The sequence below is a fragment of the Mastigoproctus giganteus genome, chromosome 5, assembly GCF_048544385.1.
Source record: "Mastigoproctus giganteus isolate SK-2022 chromosome 5, ASM4854438v1, whole genome shotgun sequence".
NCBI lineage: Eukaryota > Metazoa > Arthropoda > Arachnida > Uropygi > Thelyphonidae > Mastigoproctus > Mastigoproctus giganteus.
Window position 1 is genome coordinate 88,383,832 of NC_143579.1, and position 24,082 is coordinate 88,407,913.

At 34.7% G+C, this 24,082-nt stretch overlaps 1 protein-coding gene across 4 annotated transcripts in view; it reads left to right on the forward strand.

Annotated features, from left to right (window-relative positions):
* The window catches only part of tho2 (THO complex subunit 2-like protein), a 1,047,711-nt gene that overhangs the window by 239,848 nt on the left and 783,781 nt on the right, over positions 1–24,082 (forward strand). For all 4 annotated transcript variants that reach the window (XM_090374101.1, XM_090374103.1, XM_090374104.1 and 1 more), the window contains exons 13-14: positions 9,700–9,854; positions 15,053–15,154. In XM_090374101.1, the coding sequence (XP_090230227.1) occupies positions 9,700–9,854; positions 15,053–15,154 (257 nt within the window). The remainder of the gene's footprint in view (positions 1–9,699; positions 9,855–15,052; positions 15,155–24,082) is intronic.

The window sequence follows — 24,082 nt, forward strand, 5'->3', positions numbered from 1 at the left end:
GCACGATTTTACATGTATTATAAAATCCAAAAAAGATACTCTGTTTGCCTGACTGTATTGATTTAACTTTAAAATTTCAATTGGTGAAAAATGTGATTCAACCAGACATTTGCAAACAAATAATCATAAGGTTATCATGTAAGATATAGAAGGTGGAGACAACTTTGAAGTGGACAGTGCTAATGTGTAAATAATGTAAGTCTACATTAATTTTATTGTTCTAGTATGGAATCTTTTGGCTCACACCTCATAATTACATTTTGCCAATGATTAATTTCTCATGTCAGTCTGCGAACTTGTCATTAGCTTCAATAAATTAGTGTTCTTTCTTTTTTGAAATGCGAATATTGTAATAAAATATTAAAACGCAAGATAGTTTGAGGAAAATTTTGGATCATTATAATGAATGTAAAATCTCATTAGTTTTATTCAAAATTCGCTAGCGAATACCGCATAGGTTATTATAACATGATGAGTTGCTGATGTGTGTATGTGCACGCTTACACATAAAAATGCATAATGATTGGTCTCTACATAGAGCCAACCAAAGCGGCGGCGGCTGTGGTGGTGGTGGGGGGGGCTACACTCAGTGATAGTGATTCTGGACCCTGGCACGTGGAACTTTTGAAAATGGAAAACTCTGGTACTTTCCTGTTTATGTTATGAGGTTTTATCTTATTTTGAGCAGAACTAAAGATGGATCTGTTTCACTGAAAAGTGGCACATAAACAAAATGAAGGTTTTTTTTAAATTAAAATATAAAAAGTTACATATAATAATTAATGCAATCCATTCACAAAAGTTCAAGCACTGATAATACTGCAAGAATTTTTTTTAAAACATGAAAAATTTTTCTAGAAATAAAAATTAGATAGAGCAACCCACACTGGACCAGCGTGGCAGATTATGGTCTATTTCCCTCAGCATGAATTGTTGAGGAGGCTTCCATCCCGCAGTAGGTTGATAATGGCTGCACTTTGCCTTTTTTTTTTTTACCAGGTCAAGAAACTCAGAAATGACAGTGTAAGAGAGAAATGTTTTTTTTTTTTTTTTTTTTATATATACAAAAGCTCAGTTTTTTCCCATATTTTTCCTAATAAAAAAAAAAAATAAAAAATAATAATAATAATTGCAGCTCCTTTTTTTTTTTTTTTTTTGCCTTATGTACTATATTTGCTAGTAGAGATAAGGACATCATAATCCTATTATATAAGGTTATTTTAGACCACACTTGGAATATTGTGTTCAGGTGCGGAGACTGCACCTAAGAAAAGATATTGAGTTTATTGAAAGTGTCCAGAGATAGGTAACTCACCTGGTGAGGTCGGCATAAGGACGTTGTTATGAGGAAAGACTTCGAATATGTGGGTTGCACAGCTTGGAAACTAGGGCACCTTAGAGGTGACTTGATTGAGGCGTTTAAGACTTTGAGAGGTAATAGTAAAATGTATAAGCATGAAATTTTCAGTTATAAATGCTTCTAGAACTAGGGCCATAAATTCAAGTTATGGGGAAAGATGTTTAGACTGAATTGCAGAAAGTTCTATTTTAGCCAGTTTTTAGGCCTAAAAACTGGAGTAATAAGGGTATTAAAAGAGAAGATTGAACACTTGGTAGTAATAGGCTGTCCTTGAAATTGTCTTAATTTATATGTTATAAACTGAGCTGCATGTCATCCCTTGAAAGTGGATGAACAGTTGGTGAACATCTGTTACTAGTTAGAGAGTACAGCTAAAAGGAAAGATAGATTTAAACAATTTAATTTGATGCAAATCTCTGAAGTAAAAAAATGTTTTTAAACGTGTGTTTTTGTGAGTACCCATTGGCTGCCTGTAGTTATATATATAATTTGATTGGTAGAATAGTAGCCACCTTTGGCAAGTCTGTTTAAAAGAGGAAGTTAGAAGCGGTGAGAGAAGTGATATGAGTACTTTTCAGAGTTACGAAATTGAAAAGTACTACAAGCGATTACTAGCAAGTTGCACTGACACATGTTCAAATCCAGTTCATGATGCCAAACCTACTAAGAGGACAAATTGATGGACTGACTGAAGAAAAAAGTTTGGGCATTGCAAACATCTGTTAAAAGGAGTCTTAAAGATACCAAGAAAGCTAATAATTAACATTAGTAGTTGCATATGATGCGAAAAACCAAGCTTATACAGCATCAGCAAAAAAAAAAAAAAAAAAAAAAAAACCCACTTCCCATTTTGTCCAGTTCTTCCTTAAATATATTTAAAGTATCAACTTCCACAACAACAACAACAGATAGAAGCTTGTTCCAACAATCAACTACTTGCTGGCCAAAGGCAAATTTCTGCAACTTTCTTTCCTCAATTTGAATTTATGCCCATTCTTTGCAAAATTTGAGAAGAGGAAGAATTCCATCATCATTGAGCTTGCTCAAACCATTCAAGGCCTTAAACACCTCAATCAGATCACCGCACAGGTGCCTAGTCTCCAGATGCTGCAGTTTGCAGAACTTAAGTCTTTCTTCGTAAGAGCACCCCGTTTTCCCCCCTCGCTAATCTCGTCCTCTGTGCTTGTTCCAGCATCTCTACATTCTTCCTAAAATGAGGCCTCCGAACTTGTATGCAGTGCTCAGGGTGTGGCCTGACCATCACCTTATACAAAGGATAATCACTTCCTGTATATCATTGACAAGGCCACATGAGCTGTTCTGGCAGCCAGTTAGCACTGTTCTGAATACTTCACATCTGACGGAACAGTTATCAACAGGACTTTTTTTCATTTTACACTACTCTGAGTGTAGCACCACACAATTTGTGTGTTGCTCTGAGGTTACTTTGCATTTGTCAATCTCAATCTTCAGTTGCCCCCTGTCAGCACATCTGCCCAACTTATCTAGATCCTTTTGTAGCTGCATACCATCATTATCATTAAGAACCCTGCCAACCTTTGTATCATCTGCAAACTTCGATGTTATGTCTGTTATACTTTAATCATTATCATCGATAAAAACCCACAATAGTCCCAACACCAGTGACAAGCAGTGACCATTGATTACCACTCTCTGTCTTCTCCCACTCAACCATCCTTTTTTGGTTGCAACTTTCCCTTAATGCCATACTGCTCCAATTTGTGCAGCAGCCTTCTATGTGCAATAGTATCAAATTCTTTCCTGTAATCCAAGTATATGATATCAAAATTATTTTTTGCATCCAGGTCTTTTGTGGCACATCATAGTATCCAATCAAATTGTTCATTCAAGATTTCTGCTTAATATACCCATGCTGTGTCTGAACTGTAACTGGAGTCTTGTCTAGATGATTCTGCATTGCTTCTTTAATTAGTGATTCCATTACTTTCCCTAGAACAGAAGTAAACTAACAAGTCTGTAATTACTCATATCACCCTTTGTGATTTGGGGATACATTTGCACTTCTCCAGTCTGTGGGAACTTCCCTTGAATCCAAGGATGCTCTAATTATGGCTATGGGTTTGCTTACTTCCTTTGCTGCCTCCCTTAATATAACTGAATAAATTCAAATCACCCCAGGTGCCTTTCTTATGTTAACTTCAACAATTTCTTCTCCACTTTCCTCGCAGTTATTACAAAATCATCTTTTTGCTGCCTGTTCAAGTTTGATAAATTACTGGCATTCACTTCCCTAAAGTATTAATCATGTTTGAATGTAAATGTAAAATACCCCATCAGTTTGTCACCTACTTGAGCAGGACCATCAGCAGTTGAATCGTCGATGTCAAGTGGAGCAATCTTATTCATCCCCTTCCTTCTATAGTTTACATAAGGAAAGAAGTTTTTACTGTTTTACTTTGCATCCATTGCCAAAGATTTCTCGTAATCTGCCTTCATCTGTCTAGCCTGCTTTGTGACCTGATTACAGACTGATGCATTTTTCTTATCTCTCATGCATCTCATTAGTTCATCTAGGCATGTTATTATCATTTCCGTAGAGAATATCATTTCAGTGAAGAAGTAATTTTTTGCTGCATGCAACTACATGGGGCAGAAGTTCCCATTAAAATTGATGTTATTATAAATGCTGAGACAATACAAATTTCATCAATTGGCATAGCATCATTTTCAAATTTGAAAATTTTTTTGAACAAGTTTCCAGTACTTTTTGATGTCATTAAAGATAAAGCTGCTGATATTTTTCAGCATCAGTTCTGTCAGTTTTGGTTTGAGAACCTTCCGTATGCTATTGTGTAGAGCTGAGGATGATGGGACAATATTCAGTCAGGTTAGAACGTTAGAACACTGAATTTCAACCTAGCGTTTCTAGTGAAGCTTTGAAAATGCTCCTGACAGCCAAGTTTGGCCATTGTTATGAATGAAACTTGGACTCAACATTTCTAAACTAAAGTCTGCAACACTATATTTCTTGATGCACTCAGAATTAGTTAGTATCTGATAGAATATCCAAACAGCAACCACAGACAGAAAAATGTTAGGTAATCTAATGTTTCAAAGCATATTGTACTTGTAAACAATCCTTACGACCATATTTTAATAGAAAATGTGTATTTTGGCACTGTGGACTTTAAAAAACCTTCCTGCTTTTTTGCAAGTTCAAGTTAGCAGCAATGAAATCTATCTAAGGATGTTTCCTTAGATGGATTGCAGTGATCTGTGTAGTGTATTGCAGTGTCTAATCTTTCGTCTTATATAGTATTCCAGGGACTAAGCTATATTCTTTGGTAAAATCCAAATAAACAATGTGAAATTATTTCCTACATCCACTTAATTCATGACTGTAAAAATAGCTGATGAAATTGATTAAACATTTTTCTCTTCAAAAAATTGTCTTGTATCATTTTGAATTCCTACAAATTTACCAATCTGTAGTTAGCTATTCATGGGGTAACTACACACTGTTAAACTTATTTTATCTAATTGTAAAACCCATTTTGATCTACGATCTTCATGAATTGATGAAAATAATAGATAAATTCATCTGTGCACCTCTGAATGTGGTGCATATATGAAGTTATCTGCAGAACACGCAAGCCAGAAATTTCATTATTACTTGTTTAATTTAATTGTAAATTTACATAAATTTTATATGTACTGTTTTTTTTTTTACAATTAAAAATTATGATTCTACATCCATTTTACTTTAATTGAGGTACACATTTACAATACACATACACATTTAAGAAAAAAAAAAAAGTGCTAATCCAAAACCTGGTTAATTTTTAATGCTAGATCATATGTTATAAAATGTTGCCAGGCTCTTAACTAGATAAACTATTTTACAGTGTTCTGAAAAATGCATTTGAACTATAAAATTAATAAACGCAAGTACTTGGTAGGATAGCAGTAATACTTGATAGTATTAGAATGTGACTTGAAGTTTTTTTTGAGTAGTTCAAACAGGTGCCAGGTCAGTTTGTTGGAGTTCTCTCTCAAATTGTTCTGTTTCAATTTCTTTCACAGGAAATTGTCCAGCCTGGACAAAATGAGATTATCCCATCCTAATGCAGTTGTTAGGTTCCCATATTGAATTTAAAATGGTTTGTAAAATGGCCATTATATTCTAAGAGTGACCTGGTTCTGTTGGAAAGTGTTCAAAGATGAGTGACAGCATTGTTTGGAGGCACAAAAGGCTATTTTTAACCCTCAAATGTTTTTTCTTTAAGTTGGATGATCCAGAAACTAGATATCCACTTGGGGACTACAGAACAGACATGCAAGAATTTTCTTTTAGCTGTAGTGTGATCATTGGAATGAATTTTGTGCACATTGCCCTTCTGGTCTTGACCTGACTTGTTTGCAGAATCTATTTCGTCTTAGAATTAATTAGTTTACAATTTTGTTCACACAGTTTTACAGTTTTATACATAGAACAGAGTTTGTTTTGTTTGTTTATTCATTTTTCAGATAAAGGTTAAATTATATATTTATCTCATTTAATTTCTTTTTAGGGTGCTAATGAGATGTCACATAGAAATTTTTCTAATCTGATAACAAAAATAATGAACTAACAAAATGCCAATAATAAACCTATGAAGTATGGATAATTTGAAATTATTAAAACACAGACTTCTGATAAAACTACTTTGGAATAGATATGAATAGTAATGTATATTTTGTGAAGTGAATAATTATTACTGGGTGGACTACATTATTATATAACTGCAGGGTTTATATCAGCTGTTGAAATAAAGTAAAATGTTCACTATAATGCATTCACTTTTGATACCATTTCACGTGGTTGCTGCTTCTAAACACTGCAGTACTAGTATTTGACTCAGAAGACTTTAGCTAGCATTACCAGAAACGGTGTCTGCTCTTCATCTGAAATTTGAGACACCTACAGGACAACTCTTTTGAAGCATATCGGCTGCTAATTGTCTAGAGGGTGGTTCCTATTAGAGAATGTGTTCCAGAATTCATCAATTATGACAATAAAACACGCTTATGGAATCATTGATGAGTTTATAATATATTATTACCTAGTGACTTTATAACTATCAACTCGAGATATCAACTTAATGATTTTGTAATAACTGAGAGCAAAGTGGAGGGGAAAATGTCGAAGTTAAACCTGAGAAAGGCACCTGGGATGGATGGGATCTATCCCTTTATATTAAAGGAGGCGGCAAAACAACTAAGCAAACCCTTAGCCATAATTATGAGAGCATCCTTGGACTCAGGGAAGGTTCTGCAGATTGGAGATATGCAAATGTATTCCCAATTCACAAGGGGGGGATCAAAGGGTGACACGAGTAATTGCAGGATCATCTACACAAGACTGCTGCAATAATTCAGACACAGCATGGGTTTGTTAAGGGAAAATCTTGTCTGACAAATTTGATAGGATATTATGATGTGGTTACAAAGGAACTGGATGCAAAAAATAATTTTGATATCATAAATTTGAATTTCAGGAAAGCTTTTGACACTGTTGTACCTGGAAGACTATTGTACAAATTGGAGCAGAATGGTAGTAAGTGTAAGTTGCTAGAATGGATAAAAGGATGGTTAAGTGCGAGAAGACAGAGGGTGGTAATCAATGGGTGCTGCTCTTCGTGGACTAATGTTATTAGTGGAGTCCCACAGGATTCGTTGTTGGGTCCTCTGTTGTTTTGTATTTTTATCAATGATATTGATGAAGGTATATCAGGATTAGTGTCGACGTTTGCAGATAATACCTCTGTATTATCTGCAGCAATGGCAGTGTGCTACTGCAACAGGATCTAGATAATTTGCACAGATGGGCTAAGAAGTGGCAACTGAAGTTTAACCTTGACAAATGCAAAGTACTGCATATGGGTAGAAGTAACCCCAGAGAAACGTACCAACTGTGTGGTACTAAACGTAAGGTGGTAGAAAATGAAAAAGACCTGGGAGTAATTGTGCAGCCAGATATGAAGTTTTCTGAGCAATGCAGACAGGCTGCCAAGGCAAGACATGGGGTTTTGTCAATGATATATAGGAATTTTGCTAGCAAGGAAAAGGAGGCAATTGTCCCTCTGCATAAGGCAGCTGTCAGGCCACACCTTGAGTACTGCATACAGATCTAGAGGCCTCATTTTAGGAAGGATGTGGATTTGCTTGAGCATGTACAGAGAAGGGCAAGATTGGTGAGGGGAATGAAGGGATCCTCTTACCAAGAGAGGCCTAAGTTCTGCAAATTGCAGTGGCTGGAGACTACGCACCTGCGCAGTGATCTGTTTGAGGTGTACAAGGCCTTGAATGGGTTGAGCACTCTGAATTCTGATGGAATCCTTCCACTCGTTCAGATTACGAACCTAAGGAGGCATAAAATCAAATTAAGAAAAGATAGATGTAGAATAGATGTGCGGAAATTTGCCTTTAGCCAGCGGCTGGTTAATTTCTGGAACCAACTTCCATCTGTCGCCGTGGAAGTTGATAGGTTAAATAAATTTGAGGAGGAACTGGACAGGCATTTGGAGGGAATGGTATGATTTTTTTTTTTTTTTTTTTGGCAGATGCTGCATAAGCTGATACACTTGCTTTCTTGCATCACATGCCACTACTATTGCTTTGAAACCTGGCATGTTTGTTTATTCTTTCAATATGAAACTTCTTTTAGGCATTTGTTTCCACAAAAGTCCTGCTTCATCTATGTTAAAAACTTGTTGAGAAGTACAGTATAACATATAATAACATAATATCCCTCTTCAATAATTTTAACAAGTTCATTTTTAAAAGTTTCGGCTCCTTCTGCACTTGCAGCTTCTGCCTGGATTTTAATTCTATTCAACCAGCCCTTACTAGTTTTAAATGGCTCTGCTTTTTTTTTTTTTTTTTTTTTTAATAGGTGAGTTTTCTTCAGATCATCATATTGGCTAATCTCTTCACCCCCCCCCCCCTTTTTTTTTAATAATATTTTACTTAACTGAATTCTGCATTGGATATTATCTTCAATTAAATTAGTTAAAGTCTTTTCATTTCAATCCTAATAGCCAGCCTAGCCCTAGTTGCTTGCAGTGGAACAGCTATTCCTGCTGCTAAAATTAGTTCTTTTTTTTTTTTTTTTTAATAATTGTTCTTACAGTTAAACTTGCAAGTCCTAAATTATGGCACACATCCGCTTGTCTTTGACCGGAATCAATTCGATTCAAAACGTCTAATTTAATTTTGAAATTCAGTCTTTTTCTTACATTTATAGTCTTCGTACTGCACTCAGACGTTGTTGCTTTTTCATTCTTATTGGCCATTATTAACTCTACGAAAAAGTAACTGCATTGGTTGCATTAATTATGATGTTCAAGTAAACTGTACGTTTCGCACGATGTCTAATCTGGTACTGAGTGATGACTAGACTTCGGATAAATGCATATAACGCAAATATTACAAGCAATATACTAATCATTTTTTAAAATGTTGATCTCGGAACTACGTAACAAGTCACTGTACTGCAATTAAATTGGTGTGCGAGAAAATTTCACTGGGCGTGGGAAACGTTTTAATGCTGTTTTGCTATTCATTTTCAAACTATCAACTCCATCAAATGAAACGATTTCATTAAATATGCCAAAAATGCAATCTGTAAAAGAGTGTTATTGTGATCTGTGACAGCGTTATAGTCAGATACAGGTTATAATATAAGAACATCGTTATATCGAATCAGCGTAAAGCGAACCGTGTTATAACAGGGGCCTACTGTACTTAGTTTCACCTAGTTGCCATCCTACTGTTAGTGGAATTTCAATGGAGATAGTACAATTTGATAGTTAAAAAAAAGCTAAATATGTGTTACTTTTCGAAGAGTCTGATCTGAGCCTGTGATTGAAATTCAGTATAAGTTCTATAATTTTTTTTTTTTTTTTTTTTGTTAGATTAGTTCATGTACATCTCTACATAGGAGTTGTAGATATTTGATTGACTGGGAGTGGCATAATGCAGTTTAAGAAAACTTGTAGGCAGTGTTTGTACAATACATTATGGAACAACTTCTCTCTCTGGGCTAATGCTGAGTGCCAGCAGTAAAACAGGTAATGAATGGGCAACATTCGTAGAAGCACAAACAAAAGTATCACACCATTCTAGTTGTGCCCTAAGCATTTCTGAAACAACTTTTGAATTGTTTAAATACTCTCATCACTCCATTTGTTCACACAGGTTATTATTAAACAGTCTAGTGCTGAGACCTATGAATTTCTACTTTTAAATTAATTTATAAAAAAAAAAATGCAGATATGTTTATAATGTATTTAATGTCACTGTGATATATTTTACAGAATTCTGAGAAGATTCTGAATAGTGACACACTAGAGTATGATATTTTAACTTTGCTTGATGAGGCTCTCTTACCTTCATTGTCACTGCTGGAGTGCAATTGTTGTATGGCAGAGGAGCTGTGGAGCTTATTAAAACTGCTTCCCTATCAGTACAGGTTGGTATTTTATTCTTCCCCACTCCCTTTTTTGATAGGTTCAGTGACATTAACTTTTTTCAGTTTTCTTGTGTCTGTTGATATTGCATCAGATTATGCATAAAACCTTAGTATATTTTGATGAAACAAATTCAAATTATTATTTTAGTGGCACCCAAGCATATTATATCTATATGTGTAGTTGTCTAAAAGTGTGTGCGTGCATGCATACATGTGTGCTTGCTTGTTGTTTTGCTGAAAAACAAAATTTAAGACAAAAAAATCTTCCACCACACCAGATTTGCAAACTACAGTCTTGATTAAAGGGTACTTTAGAAATTCCTTTCATGGGAATTGAGTCCAGACCTTTCCAAACAAGTGGCAGATGGCAGTGTATCATACTGACTAAATTACCCCCACCTCCAATCAATAAATTATTATATCAGTGTAGTGGTTATCAAGTAAAATGCTCTCTACGATGCATTTACTTTTGATCATCAGTAGACCTTTGCTTCCTTTAAACACTTGGAAGCCAAGTATTTGAATTCTCAAGATTGGACTTATGTGTTGAGTTCCACTTTTTGAGTGGTAGTCACGCTGTTTAATCAACCTGTCAAATGACAGAATGATTGAAAGTGTTACTACTGCCCAAAATGTGGAGAGCTGGATGACAAAATTAGAAAACATTAACTTCGTCATAAATAAATTAAAATTTTAGTTATGAGAGTGTAATTCTGTGATTTTCAAATAGCGATGTTTACTGCAGCATACAACTAAATGACAGCAGTATTTTCTTAATTCCTTTCTTTGGGATGTTTGCAAATTCTTCCTTTTATTGTATAAAATGGGCCCATTTTACACAGTAAAAGGAAGTTTATCTTTGATATATCATATATGATATCTTTTGGGACACAAGGAAAATATCTGTTTAGAGAAGGGAAAATTTTAAATTATTGTATGATCTCCCGTGGGCTTTAATAAGGTTAGTAACTGTCTGGGGAACGTTCTACAAGTTTCATTATATACAGATTTGACTCTTGCTCCACTCCAAGGCTTATACACCTCAATCAGATCACCTTGTGTAGGTGCCTAGTCTCCACATGCTGCAACTTGCAGAACTTAAGCCTTTCTTGGTAAGAGCACCCATTTGTTCCTCTCACCAATCTTGTTGCCCTTCTCTGTACTCGTTCTAGCAACTCTACATCCTTCCTAAAATGAGACCTCCAGACTTGGACACAGTACTGAAGGTGTGGCCTGATCATTGCATTATACAAGGAGATATTCACCTCCTTGTCTCTGTTAGCAAAATTTTTATATATCATAGGCAAGACTGTATGACCTGCTCTGGCAACCCATCTGCACTGCTCAGAGAACTATCCCCAGGTCTTTTTTATTCTCCACTTCCTTGAGTGTAGTACCATACAGTTGGTATGATTCTCTTGGTTACTGTTATCCATATGCAGTACTTTGCATTTGTCAACGTTAAACTTCAGTTGCCACTTCTCATCCCATCTGCCTAACTTTTCTAGATCCTATTCTAGTAGCATACTGTCTTTACTGTTATTAACTACCCTGCTAACCTTTCTATCATCTGCAAATTTGGACATTAGGCCTATTATACTTTCATCGATATCATTGACAAATACACAAAACAACAATGAGCTCCGCACGGAACCCTGGGGGACTCCACTAAGAACATTAATCTGTGGGGAGCAGTGCCCATTTATTACCACTCTCTGCCATTTATTACCACTCAGCCATCCCTTTTTCCATTGTAGCAACTTGCCCTTAATGCCATACAGCTCCAATTTGTACAGCATATCAAAAGCTTTCCTGAAATCAAAATTATTTTTTGCATCCAGTTCCTTTGTGACCACGTCGTAGTATCTAATAAAATTGGTGTGTGTGTGTACCCTTTAAACCCCCCCCCCCTTGTGGGCCGACCGGGCTAGCCGAGTGGGTAAAGTACCTGCCCGGCAACCCAAAGGTCGCGGGTTCGATTCCCGCCTCGGGCTTGGATCAGAGTACTGTAAAAACCTTGGGAGGTGCAATATGGCCACAGAAGCCGATGCGCCAACAACTACCCAATCAAAAAAAAAAAAAAAAAAAATCCCCCCTTGTGTATAGGGATACATTTGCACAACTCCAGTCCATGGGGACCTCCCCTGAATCTAAGGATGCTTTCATAATTATGACTAACAGTTCACTTACCTCCATTGCTGCCTCCTTCAATATAACTGGAGAGATTCCATCCACCCCAGGTGCCTTTTTTATGTTCAACTTCAACAATTTCTCCTCCACTTTACTGTCCAAAATAAATAAATCATTTAGCTTCCTGTTAGGGTTTAGTAAACTTCTGTCCTCCCCTTCCTTACAGAATTCCTCATGAACATAGATGTAAAATACTTGTTCAGTTCTGTTAGTTATCTGAGTGATGCAAAAAAAGTAAGCTTATAAAGCATCAACAAAAAAAAAAAAAAGGTCTAAAAGTTTGTCCAGTTCCTCCTTAAATTTATTTAATCTATCAACTTCCACAAAGACAGATCAAAGTTTGTTCCAGCAATCAACTGCTTGCTGGTTAAAGGCAAATTTCTGCACATCTATTCTACAACTCTTTCCTCAGTTTTTAATTTCTGTTCCCTCATGTTCATAATCTGAGCAAGAGGAAGAATTCTTTGAATGGTTTGAGCCTGCTCAAACTATTCAACGCCTTAAACACCTCAGTCAGATCATGGTCATTAGTGATTAGTCACCTCAGTCAGGTGATTAGTCTCCAGATGCTGCAATTTGCATAACTTAAGCCTTTCTTTGTAAGATCAACCCTTTGTTCCCCTTACCAATCTCATTGCTCTTCTCTGTACTCGTTCCAACAGCTCTACATCCTTCCCAAAATGAGGCCCCCAAGACCTGTATGCCGTATTCAGAGTATGGCCTGACGTTTACTGTATATAAATTGATAATCACCTCCTTATCTCTGTTGGCGCACTACGAGGCACAGATGCTGATGCCTCTAATAAATCCTCAAACAAAAAACAAACCTTATCTCTGCGAACAAAGTTCCTGTATATCATTTACATGACCCCATTATATTCTCTGGCAGCCTGTCTGCACTACTCTTAAAACTTCATATCTGATGGCACAATTACCACAAGGTCTTTTTCATTCTCCACTACTCTGAGTGTAGTACTGCATAGTTGATGTGCTACTCTGGGATTACTGCTACCCATATGCAGTACTTTGCATTTGTCAGTGTCAGTGCATCTGCCTAATTTATCTAGATCCTTTTGCAGCCACATACCATCGTTATCATTAACAATGCTACTAACCTTTATACCATCTGCAAACTTGGACATTAAGCCTGTTATATCTTCATAAATATCATTGATAAATATACAAAACAACAATGGGGCCAATACCAAATGCTGGTTGACTCCACTAATAACATTAGTCCACGAAGAGTAGTTTCCTCTGATTACCACTCTGTCTTGTCTGACTCAACTATTCCTTTATTCATAGCAGCAACTTACCGTTAATGCCATACTGCTCCAATTTCTATAGCAGTCTTCCATGTGCAACAGTATCAAAAGCATTCCTGAAATCAAAGCATATGATATCAAAATTATTTTTTTCATCCAGTTACTTTGTGACTGCATCGTAGTATCTAATGAGATTGGTCAGACAAGACTTCCCCTTAACAAACTCATGCTGTCTCTGAACTATAACTGGAGTCTTGTCTAGACTGTCCTACAATGCTTCTTTAACCAGTGACTTGGTAATTTTCCCTGAAACAGGGCTGAAATTACTCGTGTCACCCATTGAATCCCTCTTGTCAATAAATGATTCATTTGCACATCTCCTGTCTGTGGGGATCTCCCCTGAAACTGAGGATGACCTCATAATTATGGCTGGTGGTTTGCTTTCTTATTTTGCCATCTCCTTTAATATATCTGGATCGATCCCAGGCACCTTATGTTTAACTTCAACAATTTCTCCTCCACTTTGCTCTCAGTTATTACAAAATCCCTAAGCTCCTTTTTAGAGTTTGATAAACTTTTGGTGTTCCCTCCCTAAATAACTCATGTGTGAATGCAGATGCAAAATACTCATTGTGTGTCAGCTATCTGAGTATGATCATCAACAGTAGAATCATCAATATGAAGTAGGCCAATCTGATTCATCCCCTTCCTTGTAGAGGTCTTTGCGTCCTTTGCCAAAGATTTCTCATAGTATGCCTTCACTTGCCTAATCTCCCTTTGTGACATGATATGTCTACCGTAATCTGTGTCACACGATACTTTATATGCATCCCATGCATTTTTCTCCTCTGCCGTTAGTTCATCTAACATCCAGTTAGACCTAAATCTTGAACGGTGTTTCTTGCTAAGTAAAATGTATAAAAGTGTCTTTAAGGTTATGAAATTTTCTGTTTTCCTTATCATAGCTAATTGGAAATTGATATTAGTATACTGTGTGCATTTAGTCCATTTTTAATCATGGAATTAAAGGTGTTCATATTTTTGTATTAGTACAAGTGTAAACTGACCTTGTATTTCTGTATAACTGAATAAAAGGATAAAAAAGCCGCCCAACTTCTTTACAGATAGCAGTTAGATATACACAGTTACATAGTTGATATTAATAAGTTTTGTCACTTTTTCATTTGCTTATAATTTGCAGTGTGGCATTCAGGAACAGCAATAGTTTCTTCTTTTTCAGTATGCTTGCTGTTCTTATGCAGATTTGTATCATTTGTATCAGATTTGTATTTGATTGTAAATGGTTAACAGGATGGTTTCTTTTTTAAAACTTCTGGAAATTTGAAGGAAATTAAATTCCAGCCATGGTGTGACACTGTACTTTTTCTTTATTTTCATTTTCTTCTCTTTACATTTCCATTCTGATGTAAAAGAAAGCACAATTTATTATTTCCGTCTGTCTGGTTAAAATCACATTATTTTCTTTTTGAACTGCATTACATTGATTAGACCGGGGTTCGAACCCGTCACCACCAAATACGGAGGATACGGAAAGGTCAGGGAATGACCATCGCATATTCCGGAGCAATATGGCCTTAGTTGCTAATGCTCCTAAAAACCAAATAAGAACAACAACAACTGCATTATATTAATCTAAACAGTAAACCCTTTAAGGGTCACTTTTTTTCTCCCCCTTTCCAAATCCATATTCTAAAATATTTTTCAAAATTTAATATTTTTCAGGTTTCGTTTATATAGCCAGTGGAAAACCGATGCACATCTGAATCATTCACTCTTGATCCGTGTGAGGGCCGATACACTGAAGAAAATAAAATATATAATGAAGTTTGTGATATTTTGTTATATTATATTTTATTATATTATATTTTTTATTTTTTTATGGTAGTGCATCTTATTTGAAACTTTTTTTTTTTTTTTTTTTTTTTTTACCCTCTCTGTAATGTTCCACATCGGACAGGAAGATCAGCTAAGATCCACCAGTTTAGTGATGGTCATAATCAATTATTTTGATTATATAATTAAAATTTTATAATAAAATTATGTCATTCGATTATGCCATTTGAATAATAAAATCAAATTATATCATTTGATTACATCATTTGGATGATATTATCGAAATTATATCATTTAGTTATTTCATTCGAATTATATAATTTTGATTGTGTGCATCGCTATTCTAGTTTTACTTGAATATATATTTTGAAATACTTGTTATTGTATGTTTGGTGTTGTGGAAGTGGTTAGTGTGAACAAATTTAAGGATAAATTAATACTAAATATTACAAATAGTCCATTGCCATTGAGGGGAGGGTAATTTTAATGACAGAAGATTATTCTTAAAAAAAAAAAAAAATTAAAATATACTGCATAAGTTTACTCTGTCATTATCTGTTGCCAGGAGATTGTCTTACTTGAATTTTATATGAAAACCCTTTCTTAGGCTTTACCCTGTAAAAGAGTTTTTGTGCTATGTCAGAAATCGTGGTCCTGTTTCACCTATTCTTTTTGCATGGAATATTTTCCATTTCCTTGTCAATAGAGTCACCAACAAGAACTATTTCCTGTGGGAACAGGGCTTTTTCCATTGGGAATTTTGCTGTGTTGCCTGATGCACTAGTTTAGCCCCAAGTGTTGAGAATGGCCGCTTGATGGGTTCCTCATTTTAATTCATTCATGGGCACCAACTGTGTTCTGCAAGCATATATTGGTGAATTGTGAACACAGTTGGGCACCAACTGTTTTCACCAATCAGAAATTTGCACTTACTGTCCTCACAGTCTTTGTAAGAAAAATCCATTTAGTCATCCCTATTTGGCTTTATCATGTACCACTATAAGTGTTTGCAACATGTAACTACATGCAACAAGTGATGCACATTATAGAATTCTTATTACTGTGATGAGTGGGTGACCAGTCTTGCTGAACTCATGCGTGTTCTTTGGTTTCCTGCAACCAAAAACATTTGGTTTCCTGTTCACTCCTGCAACCTGGAAAACATACTACCTAGGATTGCATGCAGTCGAAACAGGAGAGGAATAAAACACATTGGATGTTAAATTGATGTTGCAGAGAAATTTAAGAAAATTGGATTAAGGTTAAAGGGGCAATATTATCCAGATTAATTACCAAAAACAATTTCAAGAACTTAAGATAAACTTAGTTCTTTAAATTATTGTTTGGAATCCAGCTACCTGTGGAGAAACCTGCTTATAAAACATAATCTTCCTTTGGGTTTTGCTTATTGTGCAGATATATTGTTTATAAATATGTTTCCTGATAGGTTAATGGAGGGCAGGGTTGCAAAAGTACAAAAACAGCTAGCAAAAAAGAGAGAAAGAGAAAAAAGACTGCGATGGCTTTGAAAAATGTGCCTTTTTTGATTGATGCAGGTGACACAATCAGTGTGATTCTGAACTATATATTAGTTAAAGTAGTCTTTCCTAACAAAGAAGAGTGGTGGGGGGAAGAACATAAAATTGGAAGAAACTTGCTCTCAGTGTGATTAATGGAAAGTGATTCTACAAGGTACTATACTGGGAATTTGATCAATCTGAAAACTTGTGGTCTTCCTTTAAAAAGAAGGAAGACACCTGTATATAATTATGGATTTGCTGAAATTTTAATTTCTCATCAAGTTTCTGACCAAAGAAGGAAATGGGTCAATGGTCATTCATGAAAGCATGGTAGCTGTGTATGCAACATTGCACCTTCAGAGTACTAGGTGAAATTCTTGTCAAAACAATTCAAGTGGGGTAGATAATCCACGTTCAGGAAGGCCTGTGCAGTGACCACTCCAGAAATGTGCCAAGCTGTGGAAACCCTTGTGCTGAAAGACAGATATTTAAAGATGTCCCAAATCTCTTGGGAATTTGACATATCTGAGCGAACAGTTATAACCATCCTCCATGAACATTTGAGGGTGACTAAGGTCAGTGCAGGGTGGGTCCCTAGATTACTGACCCAGTGCAGAAGCAATTCACAGTTCAGTGTTGTGAGGAGAATTTAGAGCTTTATGGAAGAGATCCTGAAATTTTCATCTCCAGAATTATTATAGGTGATGAAACATAGTTAATGGGTTACCAAGTAATGTACCAAGCAAGAATCAGTGCAGCGGGAGCACAAGGATTCTCCTCTATTCAGAAAATTTTGGACACAACCTTCAGCTAGCAAGATTTTGGCTGTGGCCACCATTTTTTGGGATTCTGAGAGAATCTGGTACATTCACTACTTGGAACACAAGCAGACAGTCACTGGGGAGTCATATGCATCCCTACTGTGAAACCTTAAGGGATGTCAAAGGAAAAATGGCATGGAAAAGTTTCCAGATGTGTGCTGCTTCTTCAGAGTAATGCATCAGTGCACAGGTCACATGCTGTTGCTGCTACTGTAAGAGACTGTGACTTTACAGAACTCACCCATCCACCTTACAGTTCTGAACTGATCCCCAGTGACTATTTCCTGTTTAGACACCTCAAGAAAAATCTATGTGGACGTCTTTTTGCTGATGAAGTCTGCGGTTTCTGCATTCTTGGATGGATAGGACAAATAAATTTATTTGTCTGGTATTTCCTCATTGCCAACAAAATGGAGCAAGTGTACTGAACTCCAGGGAAGTTATATTGAAAAATAAAAAAAAGATTTTGTGCCTCTATCTAATTTCCTTCATAGGTAGATAATTTATTGAACGCCACTCGTAGCAAGAGCATGAAAAGAGATTATTGAGCACTTGGTGGTAACAGGCTGTCCTTTCCATTTCATTAATTTGGTTTTGAGGTGGAGAGCTGCACAACTTCCTCTGAAGGTGGATGAATATTAGTTGGACACTTACAGCCATCTAAAATTAGGTTACATGGAAAGACGGTTTGAAATATTTCTAATTAATACATACTACTAATGTGAAGAAAGGTTTTGAAGCATGCTTATCATTTTTGATTAAATTTTAAGTAGGCTCATTGAACAGTGACGATGTCTGGTAAAAGAAGAGGTGAGAAGTTCTGATAAAGCTATATGTGCACTTTTCAGAGTTACCAGATCAAAAATGGGTGATATAAACATGTGATCACTTGTGAGTAGGGCTAAATCACGTCCAAATACAATTAATGATTTAGTTTAATTCCAAGTAAAAGAACTTATTCACAAACTTCTGTTAAAAGCAGTCATGTACACCTTTGTTCTGGCTTGAATAAAGCAATTTTCTTGTTTTATTTAAATGTTTAAAAATCTGAGAAATCTAACATAGGTCTTCCATTCATCATACTAATTCTATTGTAAGAAGAATTATTATTCCTTGATATGTTGAAGAACATTGTGCAGATTTGTTAGTAAATCTTCCACTTGAACTGTTGGAGTAGATTTAACCCAACTAAAGAAAGAACAGGAGAGTCTGCATTAAATGGTTAATCTCCCACTTAGTCATAGATATTTCTGTTGTAAAGGTCAAGAAGGGGGGCTAAATATAAATTAGTTATTTGATTAGTTAGATTTTTTTTTTTTTTTTTTTTCTGTTATTAATAGAAATGAAAATTAAATGCAGTTACTAATCAATTACTTAAAGTTACAACTTTATAGAATACCGACTAAAATTCTGTAAATTTAGCCATTTAGTTTAATTACAACTGTATTATATTTATTACTCTCCTCTGTGTTATTCTTTTCTCTTTCTCTCTCTCTCTCTGTTCCCAAGATGACATGTTAAGTTGTGCATAATAATATATGCAAAGGGTGCACAGACTCTCTAAAGCCAACAATACTGCATTAAAACTACAATTAATTGGCAAATTTCTTATTTCCATGCAACTTGTATGGCAAAAAAGAAGTAACTTCCAGATTTCTGTTTGTCCAATTTTAATGAAATTTGGTCTGGCTCAACAAATACAAAATTTCATGAAAATCTATGCTCTATTTGCAAATGGACAGACATGATTAAGACAATATATGCTTAGCATGTGCATATATATATATATAGGCAAATACAGCTGATAAGAGTAGTTTTATTCAAATGTTGAGATACTTTTATAAATGCAGAGGTAATACAAATTCCTTTCAGTAGGCAATGCATTATTTTCAGATTTGAAATGTGACAGTTTTTCAGTACTTCTCAATATTGTCAAAGATAAAAAGATGAAGCAGGATGTTTTTATACTATCATTTTTGTTATAGAAATAATTAAAAAGAAATATTTTCTTCTCTCACTATTATGACATAATAGTGAGGTGAATTGTTGTATAGTGATCTTGTTTGGTTTAGTGCACTTGAAATATCACAAATTATGCCAAGTCATGCTTTAGTGTTTTAATTAATTCTCATTGGCATGCTAAGTGTGAGAGGATATTCAGCCATATGATGAAAACAAAAATACACAGTTAAGGTCTTCTGTTTATAGTGAAGCTTTGGAAATACACTTGGCAGCTAACTCTAGATAGCAATGCTTTTGTTTGTAACAAAGTGTAATGAATAATATTTTGACTTAACATTACTGTAGAGGGTAAAGTCTATAACCATATATTTCTTAGAACAATCATAATCAGTTGATGTTTATCAGACATTCCAAACAGAAATTCCCTGGCAGAACTATTCTCCAGTATTCGACAGGTGTGTCTTTTACGTAGAAAAGATTTGACTTAATCCTTCATACCTCTACATTTTATGTAGAAAAGTGTGTACGGGGGTTGGCGAGCAAAGCAAGCAGGGGCAAAGCCCTCTTGTATATATTAAAAAAATATATTTATATAAAAAAGAGAAAAGGAAGAGAGTTACAGTGATAAAAGCATTTCACAACTAGGATCACTGATAACCAGAAAGAACCTAATGATAGTAATGAATATAAGTTAAGAATATAAGTAATGGAGTGAATATATATATAGAAAAAAAAGTAAATAAATATTTGGAAAACAATAAAGGAACAAAAGAAATCATGGTATAAAATAATTTTACATATAAAACATATATGAATAAAAATAGATAAGGATATTGCCATATAATGCACAATCTAGTGGCATTATCAAAAGTCAACCACCAAAATTACACAAAAGACAGCAATATGAAGCCTGTGTTTGTGATGCAAAGCACACGGTGGGAAATAATGATAAAATAAAGGATCAAGAAATTAGTGAATTTAGATTTTATGAGGTTAAGGCTAAAATGAATATATATTGGTCACAATACAAACAGTATGCATGTGGTTTATGGTTGACTCAACAGAGGAACAAATTAGAAAAAGCGCATACAAAAGAAAGGAAAGTAGTAAAAGAAGTCACTGCAACTAAACAATATAACGAAATTATTTGGTGTGTAAAAGACAGACAGTAGAGACATCAAGCATCGAGAAATTGTTAAACATAAGAAAAGTTAAACATAAGAAAGGCATCTGGGGTGGGTGCAATCAGTTTGATTATATTAAGAGAGATAGCAAAGCAAGTAAGAAAACCATAATTATGAGAGCATCCTTGGATTCAGGGAAGTACCTGTGGACTGAAGATGTGTGAATTTAACAGTAATTCATAAACAGTAATCAAAGGGTGACACAAATAATTACAGATATTTAGCTTAACTTCTGTTCCAGGGAAAATAATTACGTCACTAGTTAAAAAAGGAATGTTAGGACTCGAAACCAGCAGTTTTCACAAGAAGTATTTTGTGGCCACAGTGAGATTTCTATAAGTTTTTGATAAATGTACCAATAGTTATATTTAAAATTGAATTATTTTGATGATAAGTCTGTGTAATAGATAATTGATATTCAAAAATTATAGCAAAAGCAATAATTTATATTCTATAGTAGACACTTCTCAGGCAATAACATATAATTCCTAATCATTTGCATTTTTGTTGTAATTAAAATTTTGTTAAAGTATTCTGCATGGGTTTCAGATAATATATGAATGTTTTGTAATGAGGCTGTAATATTTTTTTACAATTATATTTCTTATTTAATTAGTACAAAATAAGCAAAGATTTTAAACAGATTTGAAAATATCAAAAAATCACAGTGGTTAATCATACAAGAAATACCTTATGAAAAAGCATGTATCTTATTCCAATGGCTTGTCAATGATTTATGATCTTTTACACTTTTGGAAATACACTTAAAATTAATATAGAAATAAAATGAACTTCTTTATAACACTGTCAGTGTTGGTAAAGATCACACCAAAAACTTTCTACTGTGGTATTTTTATAGAAACCAGTTGGAGCATGCATTATGTTTCTCCAATTAGTTCCTGTCCCATGAAAGGATTGAAAGTCTGTTTTGCATTTTTAGGAAATTGTGATTGATCTCTTGAAATGGCAACAGTATAAACAATATGTTATTTGTGATAAACTTTAACGCTGAATCTCTCTTCCAATTCACCGTGCAATGTTTCAAGATACATTATTACAGGTAACCCTCGTATAACATGGTTGTTTGGTTCCTAGAGAATTTCATGTAATGTGAAACCATGTTATACGGGACTAAGATCCATTACAAAAATGGGGGTAACATTCCAAAAGCTAACAAAAATACCCCATTTTTTTAATTTTTTTTTTATTTTCTTCTTCTTCATCTGCAGCATCTAGATTTTGTGTACCTTCTGCTCTTTTTAAAAGTCACGAACTGCACTCTTCGAAGTTATTTTTTATGGTGTAAAACAAGCACAAGTTCAATAGCACAGAACCTAACCCAGAGATCTCCCAACAAAATACAGTAATACAGTGGACCCCCGTTTTAAATTATACGTGAAAATCGGAAGAATATTTTCCAGTTAGCAAAATAAAAATAAATTTACACTTCTATACATAGCTTAATTGGTGCATACTGTAATATACTAATTGATATTTCTGTTCATTGACTTTTTTTTTTTTTTTGGTTGTAAAATTAAAAACAGTAAAAATGATAAGCAATTAACAACAAAGAACATGGCACGCACAAGTTGCAACAAACATGATATGGAGTAATGAGTTTCCGAAAATTTATTTATTTTTTTTTTTCTATATGATTGAATACTGTATTTCATGGAAGGGAAAACACATTTCACAATAATAACGTAAAAACCCACAATTCCAGCTATTGCTATTATAGCAAATGCAAGAAGATTGAGCTTACTACCCATTTATAATTGATTACACTAACAGAAAAGACCAATAAACCAGAAACTGCAAATTGTTTTTATTGTTTTATGGTAGTGACCTCCAGAAATGTGCTTTAGAAAAATATCATGAAGGAAATACCTAGCGAGTCAACAGTGGTAATTCACAAAAAGGAAACGTTGAAAATTACATCTGATATAATATCAGGGTTTCCCCAGCACAAATGCTCAAAAATTCCGTATTATGCAAGATTTCCAGAAATTCTCAAACCATGTTAGAGCGAAACCTTGTCGTTGTAGAAGTACCGTGCTGTGTAAGGTTTTCCGCAACTTATCAATTGTGTTAGAGCAAAACCGCGTTGTAGAAGTACCGTGTTATACAGGGGTTGCCTATATTTTATGTTCATTTCAGTCTTAGCGGGTAGTGATTTATCTGAAAGGAAATAATTAATGCTTGAAAAAATATGGAGATCACATTCTTTATTTGGTTGTGTGACTCTGTCTTTTAAAAATAGGATGCAACCCGAAATGGAGGTTTGTTGGAAGTCTGGCTTTAAATCATTATATTTTAGGGTCAAGGCAGTTACTGCATTATCATAAAGCTGAACAGTTTCTCCATGCTTGAATCAAAACCTTACCACCGGATGTGTTCGTAGTTACAAAGTAATATATGCCTTTCATCAGTAACGTCACATTAGTATCAGATTGTTCCTAAGAACACTGTTAGTATTTATCATATGTGTAACCTTCTTTACTGTTGATTATTTATTATCCATTGATTTATTAATAGATTTACAAAGAATCACTTCTTGATGGGAAAACCAATGTAGATGAAATGTAGAACTTGGACAATCATTTAGAAGGAGACTCTACACCTCTTTTTTGGCTCTTCATCATGGCAGCACCATCTGCAGTTACAACACAAATACCGGAAACCCCTGCTATTTGTGGGGGTTACGTTGCTGAGAATACCGAAAACGCGAATACTGATTATGGCTCCCATAGTAATTAAAGGGTTCTGTTCTAAAGTATGAAATATATAAGAGAAACTAGTCTAAAGTTTTGTCTATGTATGTATTATATGTATCTACATAATATGACAATGTACATAGACAATGCATAGTGAAATGCAAGCATAAGGCATCGAAATGAAAATAAACAATTTAATATTAAATGTAATATTTATTAGAACTTTCAAACTAATCTTTCAAACCAGCCTTTGCTAGCTAAGAAACTTATTCCGCCAGTGAAAAACCCCACTATCCCCAGATTTAAAACTCATTGATTTTATGTTTTGCCACTGATGAGACACTTTCACCATTAAAAATTTTTTCTGATAACTCAATTTTACTCACTAATGTTTTCACTTTCTTTGATCTTTTCACATTTCCCTTGTTATTTGTAGCCATATTTTTGTAGGGGTTGAAAAGAACTTGTCCACAATAAAGTCACTTTCTTTTAACCGTTAACACACTCAAAAAAGTCTGTTTACACTAACACACTGCAAAATGGTAGATTTTTCACTTTTGTAAGCATATCAATTTATAAATTTATTCAAAATTATTCAATTTATAAGCATATAAATTAAAAGCAAACGACGAAACCTTCCATGACAAATGCATAACACAAAATGAACAAAGAATTAGCAGGAAACATCCGTGCTTGCGATTTTGTCACCCCCACCCCA